At 44.1% G+C, this 22,770-nt stretch overlaps 1 protein-coding gene across 1 annotated transcript in view; it reads left to right on the top strand.

Annotated features, from left to right (window-relative positions):
• The window catches only part of LOC126106637 (UDP-glucosyltransferase 2-like), a 118,081-nt gene extending 99,573 nt beyond the window's left edge, over positions 1-18,508 (top strand). Inside the window, exon 5 of the mRNA XM_049912992.1 lies at positions 16,414-18,508. Coding sequence (XP_049768949.1) covers positions 16,414-16,693 — 280 coding nt within the window. The 3' untranslated portion in view covers positions 16,694-18,508. The remainder of the gene's footprint in view (positions 1-16,413) is intronic.
• Positions 18,509-22,770: the final 4,262 nt, after the last annotated feature.

The following is a 22,770-nucleotide window of genomic DNA, read 5'->3' as shown; positions in this document are numbered from 1 at the left end:
AACAATTAATTTTATATGATCATTCCACTTCAAATCGTTCCGCACGCATACTCCCAGATATTTTACAGAAGTAACTGCCACCAGTGTTTGTTCCGCTACCATATAATAATACAATAAAGGATCCTTCTTTCTATGTGCTCGCAATACGTTACATTTCTCTATGTTAAGGGTCACCAAGTGCCTATCCGCTGCAGATCTTCCTGCATTTCGCTACAATTTTCTAATGCTGCAACTTCTCTGTATACTACAGCATCATCCGCGAAAAGCCGCATGGAACTTCAGACACTATCTACTAGGTCATTTATGTATATTGTGAAAAGCAATGGTTCCGTAACACTCCCCTGTGGCACGCCACAGGTTACTTTAACGTCTGTAGACGTCTCTCCATTGAAAACAACATGCTGTGTTCTGTTTGCTAAAAACTCTTCAATCCAGCCACAGTGCTGGTCTGATATTCCGTAGGCTCTTACTTTGTTTATTAGGCGAGAGTGCGGAACTGTATCGAACGCCTTCCGGAAGTCAAGGAAAATGGCATCTACCTGGGAGCCTGTATCTGATATTTTCTGGGTCTCATGAACAAATAAAGCGAGTTGGATCTCACACGATCGCTGTTTCCGGAATCCATGTTGATTCCTACAGAGTAGACTCTGGGTTTCCAGAAACGACATAATACGTGAACAAAAAACATGTTCTAAAATTCTACAACAGATCGACGTCAGAGATATAGGTCTATAGTTTAGCGCATCTGCTCGACGACCCTTCTTGAAGACTGGGACTACCTGTGCTCTTTTCCAATCATTTGGAACATTCTGTTCCTCTAGAGACTTGCGGTACACGGCTGTTAGAAGGGTGACAAGTTCTTTCGCGTACTCTCTGTAGAATCGAATTGGTATCCCTTCAGGTCCAGTGGACTTTCCTCTGTTTAGTGGTTTTATTTGGTTTTCTATTCCCTGGACACTTATTTATATGTCAGCCATTTTTTCGTTTGTGCGAGGACTTAGTGAAAGAACTGCAGTGCGGTCTTCCTCTGTGAAACAGCTTAGGAAAAAGGTGTTTAGTATTTCAGCTTTACGCGTGTCATCCTCTGTTTCAATGCCATCAACATCCCAGAGTGTCTGGATATGCTGTTTCGAACCACTTACTGATTTAACGTAAGACCTGAACTTCCTAGGATTTTCTGTCAAGTCGGTACATAGAATTTTACTTTCGAATTCACTGAACGCTTCACGCATAGCCCTCCTTACAATAACTGTGACATCGTTTAGCTTCTGTTTGTCTGAGAGGTTTTGACTGCGTTTAAATTTGCAGTGAAGCTCTCTTTGCTTTCGTAGTAGTTTCCAAACTTTGTTGTTGAACCACGGTGGGTTTTTCCCGTCCCTCACAGTTTAACTCGGCACATACCTGTCTAAAACGCATTTTACGATTGCCTTGCACTCTTTCCATAAACACTCAACGTTGTCAGCGTCGGAACAGTAATTTTCGTTTTGATCTGTTAGGTAGTCTGAAATCTGCCTTCTATTACTCTTTCTAAACAGATAAACCTTCCTCCCTTTTTTATATTCCTATTTACTTGCATATTCAGGGATGCTACATCGGCCTTATGATCACTGATTCCCTGTTCTGCGCTTACAGATTCGAAAAGTTCAGGTCTGTTTGTTATCAGTAGGTCCAAGGTGTTATCTCCACGAGTCGGTTATCTGTTTAATTGCTCGAGGTAATTTTCGGATAGTGCACTCAGTATAATGTCACTCGACGCTCTGTCCCTACCACCCGTCCTAAACATCTGAGTGTCCCAGTCTGTATCTGGTAAATTGAAATCTCCAGGTGTCAAAGAGCTTTTTCCCTGGAAGACGACGGACTCGCGCCGTCCCGTCGGCATGATGAAGGAAGTATCGGGATTCATCAGACCGTGCACTGCCTTGCCACTGCGGCAACTTCCAGCGCCGATGGTCTTGTCTCATTTCAGTCGTAGCTGTCAGTGTTGTGTTATTTACATTGGCACATACACGGGACTTCAGCTGCGGAGGCCCATCGTTGGGAGTGCTCGGTGCACTTTGTGTTCAAGCACAATTGTACTCTGCCCATCATTAAAGTCATTCGTTGTGCCGCAATTAGCCGTCAGTCCTGTTTTACCAGTATGCCCAGGCTGCGATGTCTGATACCTGTTGTAAGCCCACGACGTCTGGACGTGGTTTCGTCCTGGTTTCGCCACGTGTTGAAGACACTCACCACAGCACTCCTCGAATACCTGACAAGCCGCGCAGTTTCCAAAACGCTCTGTTGAACCTCCTGGCCATCACAATCTCCCCTTGGCCAAACGCGGACTTGTTAATTAGTCCCCATTCTACCCACGGTCTAACATTCTGTGTGGTGTCTGTTTGTTCTAAGTCGTGTCTCCCTCCTACTTTCGCGCAACGACGCTCTGAGCGTGTTTTTTAGGGAACTGACTAGTTTTAACCTGGGACCTGTTGCTGATAAGGAGATGCCAAACCGCATGTGACATTTAGAGTTCAGAAGAGTTCAATGAGACAAGCGATGATATAATCAAATACTTAATGATTTCAGCATCAGCTCCACTGCACTCCCTGTAAAACAATCTTAATATTAACTGAATTTACTGGAAGGGGTTCAAGACTTTCCTATTTTTAGTTAGCTGGTAAAATAACGTTGAAAAAGCAGTTAAGTTTACCACTGGAATTTTTATTCTACTCACAAAACATTGTTTATAAATTGCACTATTGATAAAAGTAAATATTTTAATACAGGATGATAAAAACCAACTGTGTTCAACAAAAATGTGAACGAATATTCCCTGAATGGGTTTCCAAACTCTACAATGGATCAAAGGATGACGTATGCCATATCACATCTATAATCTAGGTTTAAATTAACTTTCATGAAAGAGAAAACTATCAGAATCGTCTACAGCGACCCTAAATTATCTTTAATTACTTATTCCACTTGTCGTAAATTACAGTGGCTGATGTGGCTTCTCAATAATTATATAACAGAAAAATCATCGCGTTTCAGAATTTTACTTCCAGTAGCAAGTGTGAATACCATGAGCTTTAATTGGCGACCGACACTAGTATTACGCAAAAAGGGGATGTACAGATGAGACTTCTGCAGTTCTGAGTGAAGCCTTATGCGCTCTTACGCGGCGGCGTCACATGCGTTCATTACCTTGTTGGTGGTTAGGCAGCGTCAGGGAGCGGCAGGCGGCGCAGCTCCACACACCTCGCTGTCTCGGAAGCAACTCTCTCTAACTTCTATTTACTACAATTTACCGAAGTTGGTTTAAAAAAGGTATCTGGCTGTGTTTTCAACTGACCAGTCAGGGTCTCAATGTTAACTTTAAGCTCCGCCTACAAAAATTCGGTCTATCCAATGCGTTACACTTTTCATGGTGGGGCAATGTTTTTTAATGTTTGCTACATAACAGAGAAGCGTATAGGCTCACGCTACAACCTGCAGCTGGTGTGGCCCTTTTAGTGTTATCGTAAGATCTATACTGTTCTTCTGGAGGGCTCTATCTTTTAACATGAGCTGAGGGGTGGTCTTGGCGGTCGGCGGGCGATGTGGGTGTTCGTCCCTTATCATAGGGCCTTCTAGCTTACACGGGTCTACTCTCGGCTTCTGTTTTCGTTTTTCCCCTCGGAACTGCGTCTGTTTCACGGTGGGAAGGTATGACATGCATTTAGGCGTTCTTGTGTTAGTCTGTGGTATTCCATTTTCTCATTCGTTGATCGTATTACTTTGGTTAATTTAATGTCAGGATTTGTTCAGAGCTATGTGACATACTGTCAGATTTGCTTATCATGTCAGGGTTTTCATGGTAGATGTTGAATTTGCCTGGCACCTTATATATCACCTCCCTTCGAACTTAATTTTTGCACTGAAGTTATTCAATGATTGAATCGTTGTCTAAGTCAGTCAAAAACTATTCCTTTATCTAAATTTTGTTGCCTACTGTTCAGCCACGTTATTCTAGTTCTATGCTGGTTTGCAGTACAAATTTATATTTTTATATTCTTCCCCATTATTCTCAAAAATATGTTTACATTGACAAGAGAAGAATATTTTTATGCTATTATCATTATTAATTTTTAATTATTTTCTTTCTTTATTTAAGTGTGAAGTTTGTTTTTTAAGAAGTTGTTATCGAAATTGAGGAGTCTTTCATATCGATTTTCTTAGAAATATTTTTTATAAATGTAGTAATTAAGTAAAACCTATTCCTAAAACTTTTTCTAAATATCATGTACAAGAAAAATGTTTTTGTTCTATACACTCATTTCAGCATTGTTACACTAACAAATAAGAATTATTTCCAAGAATTGCTTTGACAAAGAAATATACATACATAAGTATTGAGATATTATCCTAACAAATGGTACAAATGTTAAAGGGAAACTTCCAACAAGATATTTTTTTATTCTTTGTTTTTATAAGGAGAAAATAAGTAAAATATAGTTATTCTTTTATTTTTATGAGGAGAAAATAAGTAGCATACAGTTTTAGTGTTTATTATGTCTTACTTTTGTTCTTTATGCGCTGTCCATTTCAGAACTGACATTTTTATCGATAGTCTATTTTTTGCTTAAGTCCATAGTCAATGACTGTTATTTTATAGTTTATTAGCCGTCTGGTGTGCTTTACTCATTTAGTTTTTCACGCATGTCTTTTGTGCAATTCCTAAATCACATGATTTCACACATTTTCATTATCCTATGAATGTCTATGAATGAGGTTGATGAATGTTTTTGTACGAAGTTGATGGACTTGAGCGAGATGGATGTGGGCAGGTATTTGATGTACAGCTTCGTTCGTCGTTCCTTGTTGGCTTTGCAACGCTGTATTGCTGTTGTGGAGGTCCCATAATGGAATGGAGCTGCGAGTGTGGTATCTCGTGGTTTACTGGCTTTGTATGCATGAACGTCATCGTTATGTGTCGCTGTAAGCGGTCGTTTTTGGTTATAATACTTCACAGACGACTAGTTTACAATAGGATAGGGATTTGAGAAGGTATGTCATCTATTCTTCACCCATCTTCTTTCTTGGTCTCAATCTTGCGAACCTTCAACTTCTATTCTTCCTGCTTTTTCTCTGCGTCTTACTTGATTCTTGGTTCTTCTCTGGGCAGGATATGGGAATATTTATTGATAAATAGTTGCTTTGAATTTCTCCTCTTAGTAACAGTTTGATAAATTGTTTAGATGTGTCATTTCTACTTTGTGGAAGTTTTCTTCAGTTTCGTGCATCAGTGTGCTGTTTAATAGCAGTAGTGTGACTTTTACACACTTTTTTTCCAGTGGTGGCTTGCCCAATCGGTCTTCTCATAGGGCCGTTTTTTTGCTCACACCGCTGAGTCTGGGCGTTCCAGTGTTTACGAGTGGCAAAAGTCCGGTGTTTGCTTGTCTGCCCCTGCACGGATCCCTTTAGCAGTAGATTTACTGCCAACTTTGTATACAAGTGCTCTTTGTTGGTCTCGCTGTCCTTTCCCTTCTCTCAACGCTTCTGCCTTGTACGAATCATGTCTTGCTAATTACGTCCTTTTTTTTCTTGATACTTCTCTCCTTGCAACTTGTGGGGTGTTGTATTGGGTTATTGATGGAGTTTTTTTTACAATGGTTCTTACAAAAAGTTCTACATATAATCATCTAACATATGTCTAGTACCTACATTGTTTTATACCTTTTTAAAAAGCTTTACAAATTTCGGCGTCCTTTCCATGTTACAATTCTAAGATTTTTGAGTCTTAACTTCTACAAGAATCCTCAAATTCGTTTTTATTTTTGTGTAGTGTCATGGTGTATAGCATTTTAGTATTTCATGCTTTTACACTATCTATGCTTTATCCCTTCACCATAAGCTATGCTACTATTAGTGTTATTTTTGTTTTTGTTTTTATTGAAACTACTTTCTTTTTCCCTCCTACCTTTCTCTTCATTCTTCTTTCTCCTCACGATCTTATCTGCAACATAAACTTGAATTATTGTGAGCTGGCCGGTGTGGCAGTGCGGTTAAAGGCACTTCAGTCTGGAACCACGTGACCCCTACGGTCGCAGGTTCGAATCCTGCCTCGGGCATGGATGTGTCTGATGTCCTTAGGTTAGTTAGGTTTAATTAGCTCTAAGTTCTAGGCGACTCATGACCTCAGAAGTTAAGTCGCATAGTGCTCAGAGCCATTTGAACCATTTTTTTTTTAATATTGTGCTGATTATTTACTTGAACTTCTTGAAATTTTTCGTCAATTTCTTTAGAGACTTCTAACATGAGTTGAGGCGATTCCCCCTTTTGTGCACACCATTCTAATTCTTCATCCTCTTTATTTCGCATCATTCTTAATTGTTTGTTTATAACTGGTATTTCTTCTAATTTTAGCTTTTGCTCAAAGAGAAGTGTGACATTCCCGAATGTTACGCTACCTTTCTCCATATCTATTATCGCTCGTCTCTCATTTAAAAAATCTGCACCTATAATCAAATCTACAGTTAGTTTAGGTATAATTACGAAGTTGGCATCGATCGTCTGACCTTGGCACGAAAGAGTTAACCTTGTTTGTCTCGTAACTTGCGCAGCATTGTTTCTAATGGGACCTCTTAATTTAATCTTACATGTTTTCAGAACTGGCAATTCCTCGTTGGCATTACACTGCATGAATAAATTTTCTGAGATCGCAGTCAGTTCACTTCTGCTATCAGTTACAATATTGACTGGGATATGTTTTACCATGGTCTTCACAACTGGTTGAATTTGAAAGGGTTGGTTCTGTTCTTCTTCTTGCATCAACGAATCCTTCACTGAATCATACATGAGTCTTTTCAGGACTTCCCGTGTGAATTCGAACTTTCTGTAGGATAAGCTCCAACTGCTACTTCTCTCTTATTTCCTCTTCTCTATATCTTCCTTCATTTATGCTTTCTTCAACATCCTCTACTTTTTCCTCTTCATCGTCTATCTTCTCTTTCTTCGTCGCTACTTCCACATAATCGAATCTAAATTCTCTAATTATCGCTTCATAACTTCCTTCATTATATATGTTGGATTGTTTGCCCACTAGTAACTTATTTTCAACTTCTGTCGACTGCGCATTATCCTCATTGAACTCGCTTTCCCTGGTTTCCATCTCAAATAGCTCTGCAGTACTCATTACTTCATCCTTTCCTCCTACATTCGTTGTGCATGCCTCTGGTAATTCATCTTCTTTGTCAGTATTCTCCCAATTAACTTCATCCCAACATGATATTGTTATATTCCTGTTTTCGTTTTCATCTGGTCCCTGCTGTTTTGTTTCTTCCTTCTTCTCTTCTCGTTATAAGGTATTTACTTTTCTGTTCAAGGTGCTGCAATTATCCTGGGTCGGTGCGTCATTCTCTTCGGCATGGGCGCTTACCTGTCAATTCGAACGTTTTTCGGGGTTTGGTGGTCTTACCTCCACCTCTTCTATCTGTATTCTCTTTTCTTGTTCAGCTTGTTGATATTGGTTTCTTTGTCGATAATTTGTCGGTCTATTGGTTCTCCAATACCCGTTCCGGTTGTCATTATTCCCTCTGTAATACACTCCTGGAAATGGAAAAAAGAACACATTGACACCGGTGTGTCAGACCCACCATACTTGCTCCGGACACTGCGAGAGGGCTGTACAAGCAATGATCACACGCACGGCACTGCGGACACACCAGGAACCGCGGTGTTGGCCGTCGAATGGCGCTAGCTGCGCAGCATTTGTGCACCGCCGCCGTCGGTGTCAGCCAGTTTGCCGTGGCATACGGAGCTCCATCGCAGTCTTTAACACTGGTAGCATGCCGCGACAGCGTGGACGTTAACCGTATGTGCAGTTGACGGACTTTGAGCGAGGGCGTATAGTGGGCATGCGGGAGGCCGGGTGGACGTACCGCCGAATTGCTCAACACGTGGGGCGTGAGGTCTCCACAGTACATCGATGTTGTCGCCAGTGGTCGGCGGAAGGTGCACGTGCCCGTCGACCTGGGACCGGACCGCAGCGACGCACGGATGCACGCCAAGACCATAGGATCCTACGCAGTGCCGTAGGGGACTGCACCGCCACTTCCCAGCAAATTAGGGACACTGTTGCTCCTGGGGTATCGGTGAGGATCATTCGCAACCGTCTCCATGAAGCTGGGCTATGGTCCCGCACACCGTTAGGCCGTCTTCCGCTCATGCCCCAACATCGTGCAGCCCGCCTCCAGTGGTGTCGCGACAGGCGTGAATGGAGGGACGAATGGAGACGTGTCGTCTTCAGCGATGAGAGTTGCTTCTGCCTTGGTGCCAATGATGGTCATATGCGTGTTTGGCGCCGTGCAGGTGAGCGCCACAATCAGGACTGCATACGACCGAGGCACACAGGGCCAACACCCGGCATCATGGTGTGGGGAGCGATCTCCTACACTGGCCGTACACCACTGGTGATCGTCGAGGGGACACTGAATAGTGCACGGTACATCCAAACCGTCATCGAACCCATCGTTCTACCATTCCTAGACCGGCAAGGGAACTTGCTGTTCCAACAGGACAATGCACGTCCGCATGTATCCCGTGCCACCCAACGTGCTCTAGAAGGTGTAAGTCAACTACCCTGGCCAGCAAGATCTCCGGATCTGTCCCCCATTGAGCATGTTTGGGACTGGATGAAGCGTCGTCTCACGCGGTCTGCACGTCCAGCACGAATGCTGGTCCAACTGAGGCGCCAGGTGGAAATGGCATGGCAAGCCGTTCCACAGGACTACATCCAGCATCTCTACGATCGTCTCCATGGGAGAATAGCAGCCTGCATTGCTGCGAAAGGTGGATATACACTGTACTAGTGCCGACATTGTGCATGCTCTGTTGCCTGTGTCTATGTGCCTGTGGTTCTGTCAGTGTGATCATGTGATGTATCTGACCCCAGGAATGTGTCAATAAAGTTTCCCCTTCCTGGGACAATGAATTCACGGTGTTCTTATTTCAATTTCCAGGAGTGTAGTTGTTGCCGTTCCTGGGTGAATTAGAGTTATTGCCATATTCTCTTCTAAATCCATAACCGTTTCTTTATTGAAATCCGTTGTCGTTTCTTGGTGCGAAGTTATCACGTGGTTCGTAATTATTGTTTCTTCGTACTGTGTCTTGTGGATTCCACTGCTTTTTGCTTTCGTTTTCACGTGCGTTTCGTCTTTTTCTTGCGTCATCTTCCGAAAATATAAACTAGTTCCCTTAGAATTCCTTCAAATGCTTCGACGTCATTGTCTCCGCGACCTACTAATGATTGCTGGTATTTCAATAGTAACTTCATTGCGCACAATTTAATCAACTCTCCGTCACTGTATGGTACATCTAAGCATTGATTTTTCTTTGCCATTTTTTCGAAAAATTTCACGGGGCTCTTCTCTCCTGAATTTTCAAAATATGGGTTCTGTAATAATTCGTATTTCACTCTGTTCTGTGCTTCGCTGGACGAATATTGTGAGAGGAACTTCTCTCTGAAATCTTCGTACGATCGGCATGTCGCTGCAACATTCTGCATGGTTTCTGCGATTGTTCCTGACATGTGTGCACATATGAAGTCTAATTTGTGTGCTAGCGTCCAGTGTTCTGGTAATCCCACTCGGAATTGATCAATAAAAGTTTGTGGATGTAATGAATTTCCTTCTCGAAAGTGTTGAAATTTTATGACTGTGAGGAAATGATCGACGTCGTACTTCGTCATGGTTCCATATGAAATTCGCGATTCTTCGCCACTTTTGTTTCTGATCATTTCTCCCGTGCCGGCCGCGGTGGTCCAGCGGTTCTTGCGCTGCAGTCCGGAACCGCGGGACTGCTACGGTCGCAGGTTCGAATCCTGCCTCGGGCATGGGTGTGTGTGATGTCCTTAGGTTAGTTAGGTTTAAGTAGTTCTAAGTTCTAGGGGACTTATGACCTAAGATGTTGAGTCCCATAGTGCTCAGAGCCATTTGAACCATCTGAACCGATCATTTCTCCCGTCGTTCTTTCAGGTTGTGGTAGATCCATTGGATATTCTCCACTGTAACTTTCGCCTGCCCTTGCGTTATATCGTTGAAGTGGTACGCAATAACTTTCTACCATCGGTTGTGAACGTGTAGCTGAATGCATTGCCCTGTACTCTTCGCGACCTGGCTTTCCATTGTAATGTATTGGTTCAGTATCTTGTCCGGTTTACCTTGCCGCTTCATTGCACGATCCAAACTGTCTTGAAACATACATTTGTGGTTCCGCATGTGTTTGTGGTGCCGTTTGTTCATCAAGAATTTCGAAACGTGTTTGTTGCCGTGCAGGCTGTCTGATTTCACTTATGTTACTTTCCGCCTGTTATTGGAATCGAAAATGCATGATATCTTTGTTAATTGCTTGTTTTTCCGGTGCTGTTACAGATACGGATGTGGTTGCAGACTCTGTGCTTGTTCGGTCCTGTTCACTACGCTAACAACTCTGTTCGCAATTTCTGAAATTGTTGCTTCGTTTGCGCTTCTATTTTGACTATGCGATTGTCATATCTTTTCAGCACTGCTTTTGTGATATGTTTGTGTAACACACTGTTTTCAACAATTTCACGCGCTGTACCTGCTGATTGTCTAGTAATTACGTTTATCTGTTTCTCTAGTTTCTTGACTTCTCCCTGGGTGTTGTTACGTAATATTTTTGATCTCGTCCTGAGTGTCATTAGGAAATGTTTGTACGTCCACTTGTACCTTGTCAATGTCTGTTCTCAATTGATTGTGACCTGTTATTAAATTTCCTATCACTTCTCGAGATTCTTTTGTCTCGTCTTCAATACGACTTAGGTGTAATTGAACTTTTTTATTTTGTTCTTTAATCTCACGCATTTGTTTCGTGGTTTCTGCATTCTGAATTTAAATTTGGTTCGCAATTTCTTTATTTTGCCTTGTCATGTTTCTGTCATTTGTTGTAATTATTCTGCCAGATTGGTGGGTCCTGTTGCGTTTCCTTCCGACGTCCTACGCTCTGTATTTTCGCCCAAGTGTTGGTTTGCAACCGATTGCATTGAACTGTGCGGTGACACGTTTCTGCTCGAATTCCTTGTACTCTGTTGTGAGGGAGCTCTGATTACTTGTACTACGGGTTCTACGTATTCAAGACGCAAGGTTGAAACCTCATCGACTGTCTCTCTACTTTCCTGCTCCTCCGTCGTATGCCGACCTACGTTTTCATGCCTTGGCGTACAATAGCCTCGTTATGGTACGTTATTTGTCCTATTTCTCGCGGTACTGCATCGTCTGTTGTACTGTCCTCTATTCTCTGTCCGTCTTCATGCTGGGTGTCTACCTCAATTCGATCAAGGTCTCGATCTGCCATTGCTAATCTTTCCGATTCCCTTATTTCCTGGTTTAAAAGCAATACACGCGCCCTACTTCGCGTTAACATGCGCTCATACGATCTCACGGGTTCATAAGCTTTTTGTTCACACAATTTGACACTTATTATACCCAAGACTGACAATCCGGTCACTTACTTGTTGGATCAGAACCAACTTGTCAACGATGTATCCGCCACCTGTGCGCTTGCATTGGAGAGAAAACTTAATTCTACAATATTAAAATTCCTAACTTAATTATGCTATTGTCTCTGCTAGAATGTCTCACTTTCTATTGAATACTTTCTATCTATCGCTGCAGCTACTGTTTTCGACTATTTATGCCTTTCAGAAAAAATTTTTCGTTACGAAAATTTTTCAACAGGATATTTTTCTGACTAGTTAGGCATGTGGTCGACTTTCAATCATGGTATTTTACCATCATGGCAGGGTCGCCATTCTCTAACATTCTGCCTGGTGTCTTTTTGTTCTAAGTCGTGTCTCCCAACCACTTTCGTACAACGACGCTCTGAACCTGGGACCTATTGCTGGTAAGGAGACGTCAGACCACACATGACATGTAGAGTTAAGAAGAGTTCAATGAGACAAGCGATGGGTTAGTCAAATACTTAATGATTTCAGCGTTAGCTCCACTGCACTCCCTGTAAAACAAACTTAATACTAACTAAATTTACTGGAAGGGGTTCAAGGCTTCCCTATTTTTAGTTAGCTGGTAAAATAACGTCGAAAAAGCAGTTAAGTTTACCACTGGAATTTTTATTCTACTCACAAAACATTGTTTATAAATTACACTATTGATAAAAGGAAATATTTTAATACAGGATGATAAAAACCAACTGTGTTCAACAAAAATGTGAACGAATATTCCCTGAAAGGGTTTCCAAGCTCTGGATCAAAGGATGACCTATGCCATATCACATCTATAATCTAGGTTTAAATTAACTTTCATGAAAGAGAAAACTATCAAAATCGTCTACAGTGACCCTCAATTATCTTTAATTACTTATTCAACTTGTCATAAATTACAGTGGCTGATGTGGCTTCTCAATAATTATATAACAGAAAAATCATCGCGTTTCAGATTTTTACTTCCAGTAGCAAATGTGAATACCATGAGCTTTAATTGGCGACCGACACTAGTATTACGCAAAAAGGGGATGTACAGATGAGACTTCTGCAGTTCTGAGTGAAGCCTTATGCGCTCTTACGCGGCGGCGTCACATGCGTTCATTACCTTGTTGGTGGTTAGGCAGCGTCAGGGAGCGGCGGGCGGCGCAGCTCCACACACCTCGCCGTCTCTGAAGCAACTCTCTCTAACTTCTCTTTACTACAATTTACCGAAGTTGCTTTAAAAAAGGTATCTTGCTGTGTTTTCAACTGACCAATCAGGATCTCAATGTTAACCTTAAGCTCCGCCTACAAAAATTCGGTCTATCCAATGAGATACGTTATACTTTTCATGGTGGGGCAATGTTTTTTAATGTTTGCTACATAACAGAGAAGCGTATAGGCTCACGCTAAAACCTGCAGCTGGTGTGGCGCTTTTAGTGTTATTGAAAGATCTATACTGTTCTTCTGGAGGGCTCTATCTTTTAACATGAGCTGAGGGGTGGTCTTGGCGGTCGGCGGGCGATGTGGTTGTTCGTCCCTTATCATAGGGCCTTCTAGCTTACACAGGTCTGCTCTCGGCTTCTGTTCTCGTTTCTCCCCTCGCAACTGCGTCTGTTTCACGGTGGGAAGGTATGACATGCATTTAGGCGTTCTTGTGTTAGTCTGTGGTATTCCATTTGCTCACTCTTTGATCCTATTACTTTGGAAATTTAATGTCAGGATTTATTCGGAGCTAAGTGATATACTGCCAGATTTGCTATCATGTCAGGGTTTTCATGGAAGGTGTTGGATTTGCCTGACACCTTACAATGGACAGCACGCTCACTAATGCTAGATGCACCGTGTGTGTGTCTGACTATCAGTCATTGCTCGCCAGGTAACGTTGCTATCTCCTGGACGGGCTTATATCAATAGCACTTCGGTTGTCATAATATTCTGCCTGATCAGTGTATAACATTATTTTAATTGCGTAATGTGCATGGTTCCCTGTGTCAAGTTTTTAAGTAACTGGCTTGCCAGGAAACTTGTGTATCATATTTGCTTGGGAGAATTATTTCCCTCTTTTTTATGTATAATATAGCGCAGGGAACGGTGGAAGTAGAAAGTGTCTCTGGCTGTATGGCCGAAAGTCATTAACAGGTTTTGTAACATATTGCTTCAGTAAACTCAATAACTCTGATCACATGCACAAGGTAAGATTAGTAAAGTATTCAGTGCTGAAATTAGTAAGACAAAAAACCTAATATCTGACATCACAGGGCACATGGTAAAGTGTTCCGGTTCTTTGAATTTCTTCAAGCTTAGAGTAACAGGAGATAAGCAATCCACCGTAAGTACCAAACAACAGTAAAACGATGACGGCTGGCCGGGGTGGCCTAGCGGTTCTAGGTGTTACAGTCTGGAACCGCGCGACCGCTACGGTCGCAGGTACGAATCCTGCATGGATGTGTGTGATGTCCTTAGGTTAGTTAGGTTTCAGTAGTTCTAAGTTCTAGGGGACTGATGACCTCAGAAGTTAAATCCCATAGTGCTCTGAGCAATTTGAATCAAAACAATGACGAAAACGGCACGCAGTAATCAAATATTGGCCCATAATGTATTATCGTAAAATATGCCCACCCCTAATAATATACAAACAAATATCAAGAGAACCTAGATTACCTGCTGATAATCATAAACACAATAAATGAGAAATGAAAATTTATTGAACGGAGCAGACAATCTACACATTCTCAAGCTTTAATACACTAGGTGACCGGCCACAGTGGAGCTGCAATGTGATCTCTTGCATAGTTCAACCTCCCTACCAAAGACTTCCCCTGAACACAACTGGCACAACCACAGTTAACTGCAGTAGCCGAATCCGTACACCAGAGCTAACAACATCTCATTTGCGGCCGTGTTGCAGCCCCTGGATGCACCAAGTCGAGCACTGTCCTGCATCTGCAGACTAGGATTGATGTCCCATGTGAATAGTGAGCCACAGCAAGCCCTGACTGCAGATTCCACCAAACTGCCTCGCTGCTTCTCTTCAGAAACAACCTCGCGCATCTTGCTGTCCTCTGAGAAAGCTGCTAGCCTTCTGGTGGCCGTCTTAATACCCAAAGTCTCCACTTTGGGTCCCTCTGATGAAAATATCGACCCTCCGATTCCCAGCTACACAGGGACATGATCAACAGTCATCTCCCTTGGCCAGCCATCCTCATACACAAATAGATCCAACCAGCCAGTTAAGCACGGTCTGGCGCCGTATGAGGAGTCTGGTCAGTGGCTGCTGGTAGCCTCCAGTACTGGCTCCAATATGATGCCGCTTCCTCCAATCAGCTGTGACTTGCTCACTGCAGTGGCACATGGCCACACCTAGGCCCAGCGAGTTGCTGTGTTCGTCAGACTACCAGACACTCGAGCCCTGTGCCGTCGCAGGAATACTCTGGTGCCAACGCTAGGTGGGAAGGTAATTCAACAGGGCTGTGACTTGCTAATTGCTCCGAAATGAGATGAAAACAGGAGTAAAATAAGACTTCACTTCTAATACCTGAATTACGAGGGTCACTCCAAAAGAAACACACTATTTTTTTTTTTTAAAAGTCCATCTTTTATCTATATGTTTGAAAGTTTTACAGTGTGTAGATACATTCTTTAGGAACGATAAGTTCATTTCTCCACATAATTTCCATCTCTCTCAGCTGCCTTACGCAATCTTGGAACCAGCACAGTAAAATTCTGGACCAACCTGTTGGAGCCATTGTTTGGCAGCGTGCACAAGGGAGTCATCTTCAAACCTTGTTCCACGAAGAGAGTCTTTCAGTTTCCCAAAGACATGGTAGTCACATGGGGGCAGGTCAGGAATGTAAGGTGGGTGTTTCAGTGTTGTCCATCCGAGTTTTGTGATCGCTGCCATGGGTTTTCGACTGACATGTGGCCGTGCATTGCCATGCAACAGCAAAACATCTTGCTATTGCCAACGTGGTCGAACACAAATCAGTCGAGCTTGAAGTTTCTTCGGTGTCGTCACATATGCATCAGAATTATGGTAGCTACACTTGGCATGATGTCTACAAGCAAGAGTCCTTCGGAATCGAAAAACACCGTAGCCGTAACTTTTTCAGCAGAAGGTGTGGTTTGGAATTTTTTTTTCTCGGGTGAATTTGCATGATGCCACTCCATTCATTGCCTCTTCGTCTCTGGTGAAAAATGATGGAGCCATGTTTCATCACCTGTCACAATTCTTCCAAGAAATTCATCTCCACCATTCTCGTACTATTCCAAAAGGTCGCTGCATACCGTTTTTCTTGTTTCTTTGTGAGCCACTGTCAACATCCTGGGAACCCACCTGGCACAAACCTTTTTTAACGCCAACACTTTCAGTATTCTGCAAACACTTCCTTCCCCTATCCCAACGTAGCGTGACAATTCTTTCACTTTGATGGTGATGCGTCTGTCAGCAGTCACCAGTTCGTTAACTCTCTGCACATTGTTTGGAGTGTGTGCAGTACGAGGCCTGCCGCTGCGAGGACAATCCTCAATATTCCCGTCCCACTTTCATGATGTAACCTGCTTGCCCACTGACTAACTGTACTGCGATCGACTGCAGAATCTCCATACACCATTGTCTCGTCTTCACAGCGCAGGAATTCGATGATAGCACATTGCTTCCGACGAACGTCAGGTGTAGGAGCTATCTCGACGACATGCTGTGACGACGCCACTCACGGGAACAGGTTGAACTAAGTTTGAAAACAAGCGGGAAGGATTTATCTACACACTGTAAAACTTTTACACATGCAGAATGAAAACTGTATTTTTACAAAAGTAGTGTGCATTTCTTTTGGAGTGACCCTCGTACTTTGTCGCAATCTCGATTAAACTTTCCTTCTTTGCACAGTCTCTATTTCTATGAACAGCTACTGCCATTAGCACGATTGTGAACCAGAACCTGTTTGTGCCCCCAGCTACGAGCAGCGCATGAAGCGGCTGTCGGCCATCTACCGGGACCGGCCGCAGACAGCCCTGGAGACGGCGGTCTGGTGGACGGAGTACGCCCTGAGGCACCAGGGGGCGCCCCACCTGCGCTGCGCCTCGTTGGACCTCTACTGGTTCCAGCGCTGGCTGCTCGACGTCGCCGCACTCGTCGTGCTGGCCGCTGCTGCCGCGTCCTCAGCTCTGTACCTCCTCACCAGGAAGGTCCTCTCGGCACTGTTCCAGGAGGGCGGCAAGCTCAAGAGCTCGTGACACAGCAGTCCAGCTATGGCAGCTGGCGACCCTGACCAAAAAGCCTTCCCAGTCATCACTCAACACTTCGGGGCTGAGATGCCGTGGTCTATACATAAAACTCTCCCCTGACATTTCGCCTTCTACTGTGCAAGGCATCCTCCGAGGACAATGGGTGAACTGCAACGAGAGCGCGGGTGAGCGCCGTATATATGAGCCATCCAGACGGCGCCGCTGTCAATCACGTGACGTCGGCTGTGTTATGACCTCTGATATTGCCAACTTTCTCAATTGAAATTAATCGATTGTCACGCTGTTACTGCAATGCTCACATCCATATCTGATCCAGCTTAATGCCTTCATCTTTTCTATTGAAATTATTACAGTGTTTCGCAATCTCAATGGCCTCTCTGTATATTCGCGCATAATAATGCGATGTCTTCGCTATGTTGGTCGTCTCGCTAAACTTTATTTCATGATCACCTTCCTGAAACACATGTTCCTCTACAGCCGATTTATGAATATGTCCGAGGTGGCAGTTCCTTTTATGTTCACCCAGACGGGTGTTGACGCTTTTTTTGTTCTGCCCATATAGACCTTTCCACAACTACACGGAATTTTATAGACACCTGGTGTAACTAGAGGACGTCATTTATCTTTTGCGGATCTCAAGGGGGGTAGGACGTCACACGGGCCGACTTGGAGCAGGAGAGGCATCACAAGACATTTTAATTTCCAGTGTCTACACTTTTACAAATAAACTCATAAAACTTTGTCAGTAACACCAGGAAAGATTCGCTTCAAATGGCTCTGAGCACTATGCGACTCAACTGCTGTAGTCATAAGTCCCCTAGAACTCAGAACTACTTAAACCTAACTAACCTAAGGACAGCACACAACACCCAGCCATCACGAGTCAGAGAAAATCCCTGACCCCGCCGGGAATCGAACCCGGGAACCCGTGCGTGGGAAGCGAGAACGCTACCGCACGACCACGAGATGCGGGCAGGAAAGATTCGGGATTCACACTCATAGCAGAGGAAGTTCGAATACATAACAAAATTTTTTTTTTACGTGTGAAATTTCATCCTTTTTTAACTTACTAATGGCTGCATTTGTTGCTATAGGTACACTTTTCTTCATAAGTAAGAGAAATGGTTCGATGAATTTTGCACAGCATACATACCATACTTACAGGTGTATGAAACTCTAGAATTTATTTAATTTATGAAAAGACGAATGATCTGTTGTATTTTAAACTTCATGTTTAGAAAAAACATAAATTTTGTAGTTAATTACCTCAATTTTTACCACAGCTTTTAATAGATTTGGAAAATTCTAGAGTTTCATTCACCTTTAAGTATGGTTTGAGTGCTGTGCAAAATTCATTGAAGAATCTCTCTTACTTACGAAGATAAGTGTACCTAAAGCAACAAATGCTGCCTTCAGTAAGTGAAAAAAAATGATGAAATTTTACATGTAAAAAAAATTACGTCGTTGTGTTTTCGAACTTCCTCTGCTATGAGTGTGAATTCTGAATCCTTCCTGGACATGCTGACAAAGTTTCATGAATTTATTTGTAAAAGTATAGACAGTGGAAATTAAAATGTCCTGTGGTGCCTCTCCCGCTCCAAGTCGGCCCGTTTGACGTACGACCCCCCTTAAACATTCTTTTATTTTCGTGGTGGGTCTGAAAACAGTTTCCACATCGTACTTGCTTATCTTTTTCAAATTCGGTCAGTTACCTTACTGATGAATGGTAAGAACACTTTCCCCTTGGGTTGGTGTCGATCGCCGTCCGTCCTGGTTGTCAGTCTAGAGCTTAGTGCACGATCTGTCTCTTGTTGGAATACCCATTCTTCTTGAAGGTCGTCTAATCTCATCATCTCATCATCTAAGTGAGCTGGTTCACATATTTTGTGCGCCCTGTCTATTAATGTTTACACACCCCTCTCTTATGTCTTGGGTGGTGGTTAGAATCTTTCTGCAGATAACGATCAGTGTGTGTGTGTGTGTGTGTGTGTGTGTGTGTGTGTGTGTGTGTGTGTGTGTTTTCTGAAAACCTTATGACCCAATGATCCATCCTCTTGTTTGATTACAGTCACATCTAAGAAGTTCAGGTGACCATCGATTTCCTTTTCCATAGTGAATTGAATTCTTGGATATAACAGGAAGGCATCCAGTTCCTCTTCCCGATGGGTCCATGTAACAAGTTTTATGTATGGACCACGTTATCTCACCCCGGAAGTGTTAAGTGATGACACCACCTGCCGTGAAAGCCTTCACTCTATAATCAAACCTTCCCAGTGTTACATAGTTTACATTGTCATTCAATTCTTGTCAGAATGCTTGTCATTGTGTATCATTGTTATCATAACCGAGTTGCAAAAGGAAATCGTGTTTAGTTTCTTTCTTTCTCTCTCTCTCTCTCTCCCTCTCTCTCTCTCTCTCTCTCTCTCTCTCTCTCTCTCTCTTTTGTCATCAGTCTTGGGACTGGTTTGATGCGCCTTGTGACCAATTCCTCTCCTCTGCTGCTAACCTCCTCATCTCAGAGTAGCCCTTGCAACCTACATCCTCTATTATTTGCTGGACGTATTCCAATCTCTGTCTTCCTCTACAGTTTTTGCCCTCTAAAACTCCCTCTAGTACCATGGAAGTCATTCCATGATGTCTTAACAGATGTCCTATCATCTGGTCCCTTCTCCTTATCAGTGTTTTCCACATATTCCTTTCCTCTCTGATTCGGTACAGAACCTCCTCATTCCTTCACTTATAACTCCACCAAATTTTCGACATTCGTCTGTAGCACCACATCGCAAATGCTTCGATTCTCTCTGTTGTAAGTGCGACCGGGACGGTCGTAGGGTTGAAATGACGGAAAGCGTGGCAGGACCCGCGGAGAGTCCTGCAAACAACAACACAACAGGAGAGGACAAGGAAGGACAGAATGAACAACAACAAGATCAAAAACAGAGTCACAAGGAAACCTAACACATCCACTCGTACACAGAACAAGGAAGTAAGATGTATAACGCAAGGCGATGTGTCCACAGACGTACGCGAGATTAGACTTACTGGCTGAGCTTTTATTTTTTTTTCTTTATTGTGATTTCATTCCCCTGTTCCATATGGGCAGGGGAGGGCTGTCAGTGGCACAATCCGCCGCTCTTCAGCCGAGTGACACTACAACTAAAACAAGAATAAAATGATACATACATAAGGAGATAAAAAAGGGGAATATAAAACAGAGTAAGGGGAGAAAATGGAGGTAAAATATACACTGACATGGAGACGTTCATGGGGGACAGGTAAAAAAGTCACCAGAAAGTTAAAAAAACACAGTTGGCGATTCTTAAAACACAGAGAAGACACTGAATGCGCAGGCACAGGTTAAACGTCGGCCACAGTAGTAAAAACACTCCGGAGCAACACACTTAAAACACACTTGGGGCACACATGACAAAGAATAAAACTGCCAGGTGGGACCTGCCGAGGGAAAAGGTCATAGAAGAAGGAAAAGGAGGGGAGAGCATGGGGCAGCTGGAGAAGCGACGGGATGAAGAGAGGAGGGGCATCAGTGGGTTCACAAAGAGGCAGGAGACATGTGGGGTGTGAGAGGAAGACAGGGCAGGAGGGAGCGCAGAGACACTGAAGGGAGGCACAAGAGATGGAGGGGGAGTAGGAGGGGGAAGCCACTTAGGAGGAGGGAGGGGGAGGAGAGGGAGCCCTGAGGAGGAGGCAGGAAGATGGGGTTGGAGTTGGTAGGAAGGGTAGATGTCAGGGTGAAGCTCATCATCCAGGAGGGGTAGACGGTGGAAGTTGTGTTGGGAAAGGAGATGGAGGGTGTGGAGATGGAGAGAGGGTGGGACACAACGGTAGAGGCGCGGCAACTGGTTGGGGGTGGAGAGGATGGGAGAAACCAGGGGGTGAGGGGGATCAAGGCGGCGGACAATATATAGTGTGCGGATGTGTTCAAAGAAAAGGAGAAGGTGGGGGAAGGGGATGAGGTCATAGAGGATTCGCATGGGGGACGGAAGGTCGATGCGGAAGGCGAGGCGGAGCGCATGGCTTTTGAGGATTTGGAGGTCTTTATAGAACCAGGGAGGGGCAGAAATCCAAGCAACGCTGGCATAACAGAGGATGGGGCGGATCAAGGATTTGTAGGTGTGAAGGATGGTGGAAGGATGCAGACCCCACGTCCGACCGGACAGGAGTTTCAGGAGGCGGTTGTGAGCTTTGTTTTGGATGGTAAGGAGATGGGGAGTCCAGGTGAGGTGGCGGTCGAGAGTGAGGTCAAGGTATTTGAGGGTAGGAGTGAGGTGGATAGGACGGCCATAAATGGTGAGGTAGAAATCATGGAGGCAGAAGGAGCAGGTGGTGCGGCCTATGATGATATCCTGGGTCTTGGAGGGATTAACACGGAGGAAACACTGGTTGCACCAAGCGGTGAATTGGTCAAGGTGGGTTTGGAGGGTACGTTGGGACCGTTGAAGGGTAGGATAAAGGGCTAGGAAGGCTGTGTCATCAGCGAACTGGAGAAGATGAACAGGAGGGGGAGGTTTGGGCATATCAGCAGTGTACAGGAGATAGAGGAGAGGGGAAAGGATGGAGCTGTGGGGCACGCCAGCAGAGGGATAGAAGGTATGAGAGTCGGAATTGTGGATACTGACATAGGAGGGACGATGGGAGAGGAAGGAAGCAACGAGACAGACGAAGTTCATGGGGACATCATAGTTCTGAAGTTTGAAGAGGAGCCCGGGATGCCAGACACGGTCATAAGCGTTCTGGAGATCAACAGAAACAAAGATAGCAGAGCGACGGGAGTTAAGTTGTAGGGAAAGAACATTGGTAAGGTTAAGGAGCTGGTCGTCGGCGGAGAAGGAAGGCCGAAAGCCACATTGGGTAAGAGGAAGGAGGCAGTGCTGGTTAAGGTGGCGGTGAATACGGCGAGAGAGGATGGCCTCGAAGACCTTACTGAACACGGAAGTGAGGCAGATTGGACAATAGGAAGAGGTAGCAGAGGGGTGTTTGTTAGGTTTAGGGAACAGCAGGACACGGGAAGTCTTCCACAGGTCGGGGTAAAATCCAGTGGAGGGGACATTGTACAGGGTAGCAAGGACAGACAGGAAGGATGGAGGGGATTCCTTGAGGTGACGGTAGGTGACGCCATCATGACCAGGGGCGGTGTTGCGTTGACTGGCTGAGCGAGAGGCAGGCGCTTAAGTACTCTATCGGGGGCGCCGCTATTGGCTGCTGGAACCACGTGATCCACTGTGGTGCCCTCACCCTAAAAGCTGGCAAAGAGGCGCGCGCCGCCACAGCTTACAGCGCAATGGTGCAGAGACCTCTAGCGGTCTTCGACGTGCATGACGTCTGGCGGGGATTCAAATTCTGCGGCGCGCGGTACCAGACTCTCCTGTTCCGGCTTTCCAATAGTCCATGTTTCACTACCATGCAATGCTGTGTGCCGAACGTATGTTTTCACACATTTCATCCTGAAGGCCTATGTTTGATACTAGTAGACTTCTCCTCGCCAGGAATGAGCTTTTTGTCAGTGCTAGTCTGCTTTTTGATGTCCACCTTATGCTCTCTGTCATTGATTATTTTGCTGGCTAGGTAGTAGAATTCCATAAATTCATCTACTTCATGGCCATCAATCCTGATGTTAAGTTTCTCACTGTTCTTATTTCTGCTACTTCTCATTACTTTCGTCTTCCTTCGATTTACTCTCAATCCTCATTCCGTACTCATTCAGTTGTCCATATCATTCACCAGATCATTTAATCTATTCTTCTCTTTCACTCAGGGCAGCAATGTCATCACCGAATCGTATCACTGATATCCTTTCACATTGAATTTTGATTCCGCTCCTAAATCTTTCCTTTATTACCATCATTGCTTCTTCGATGTACCAATTGAATAGTAGGGGCGAAAGACTACATTCTTGTCTCAAACACTCCGTCTTCAGACCACAAGTGGCCCATCGGTACCATCCGACCGCCGTGTCATCCTCATTGAGGATGCAGATAGGAGGGGCGTGTGATCAGCACACAGCTCTCACGGTCGTTATGATGGAATTCTTGACCGAAGCCGCTACT

This window comes from Schistocerca cancellata, chromosome 10 (genome assembly GCF_023864275.1).
Source record: "Schistocerca cancellata isolate TAMUIC-IGC-003103 chromosome 10, iqSchCanc2.1, whole genome shotgun sequence".
Classification (NCBI taxonomy): Eukaryota; Metazoa; Arthropoda; class Insecta; order Orthoptera; family Acrididae; genus Schistocerca; species Schistocerca cancellata.
The sequence above is the reverse complement of the archived record's forward strand: the minus strand, read 5'-3'. Positions and strand labels throughout refer to the sequence as shown.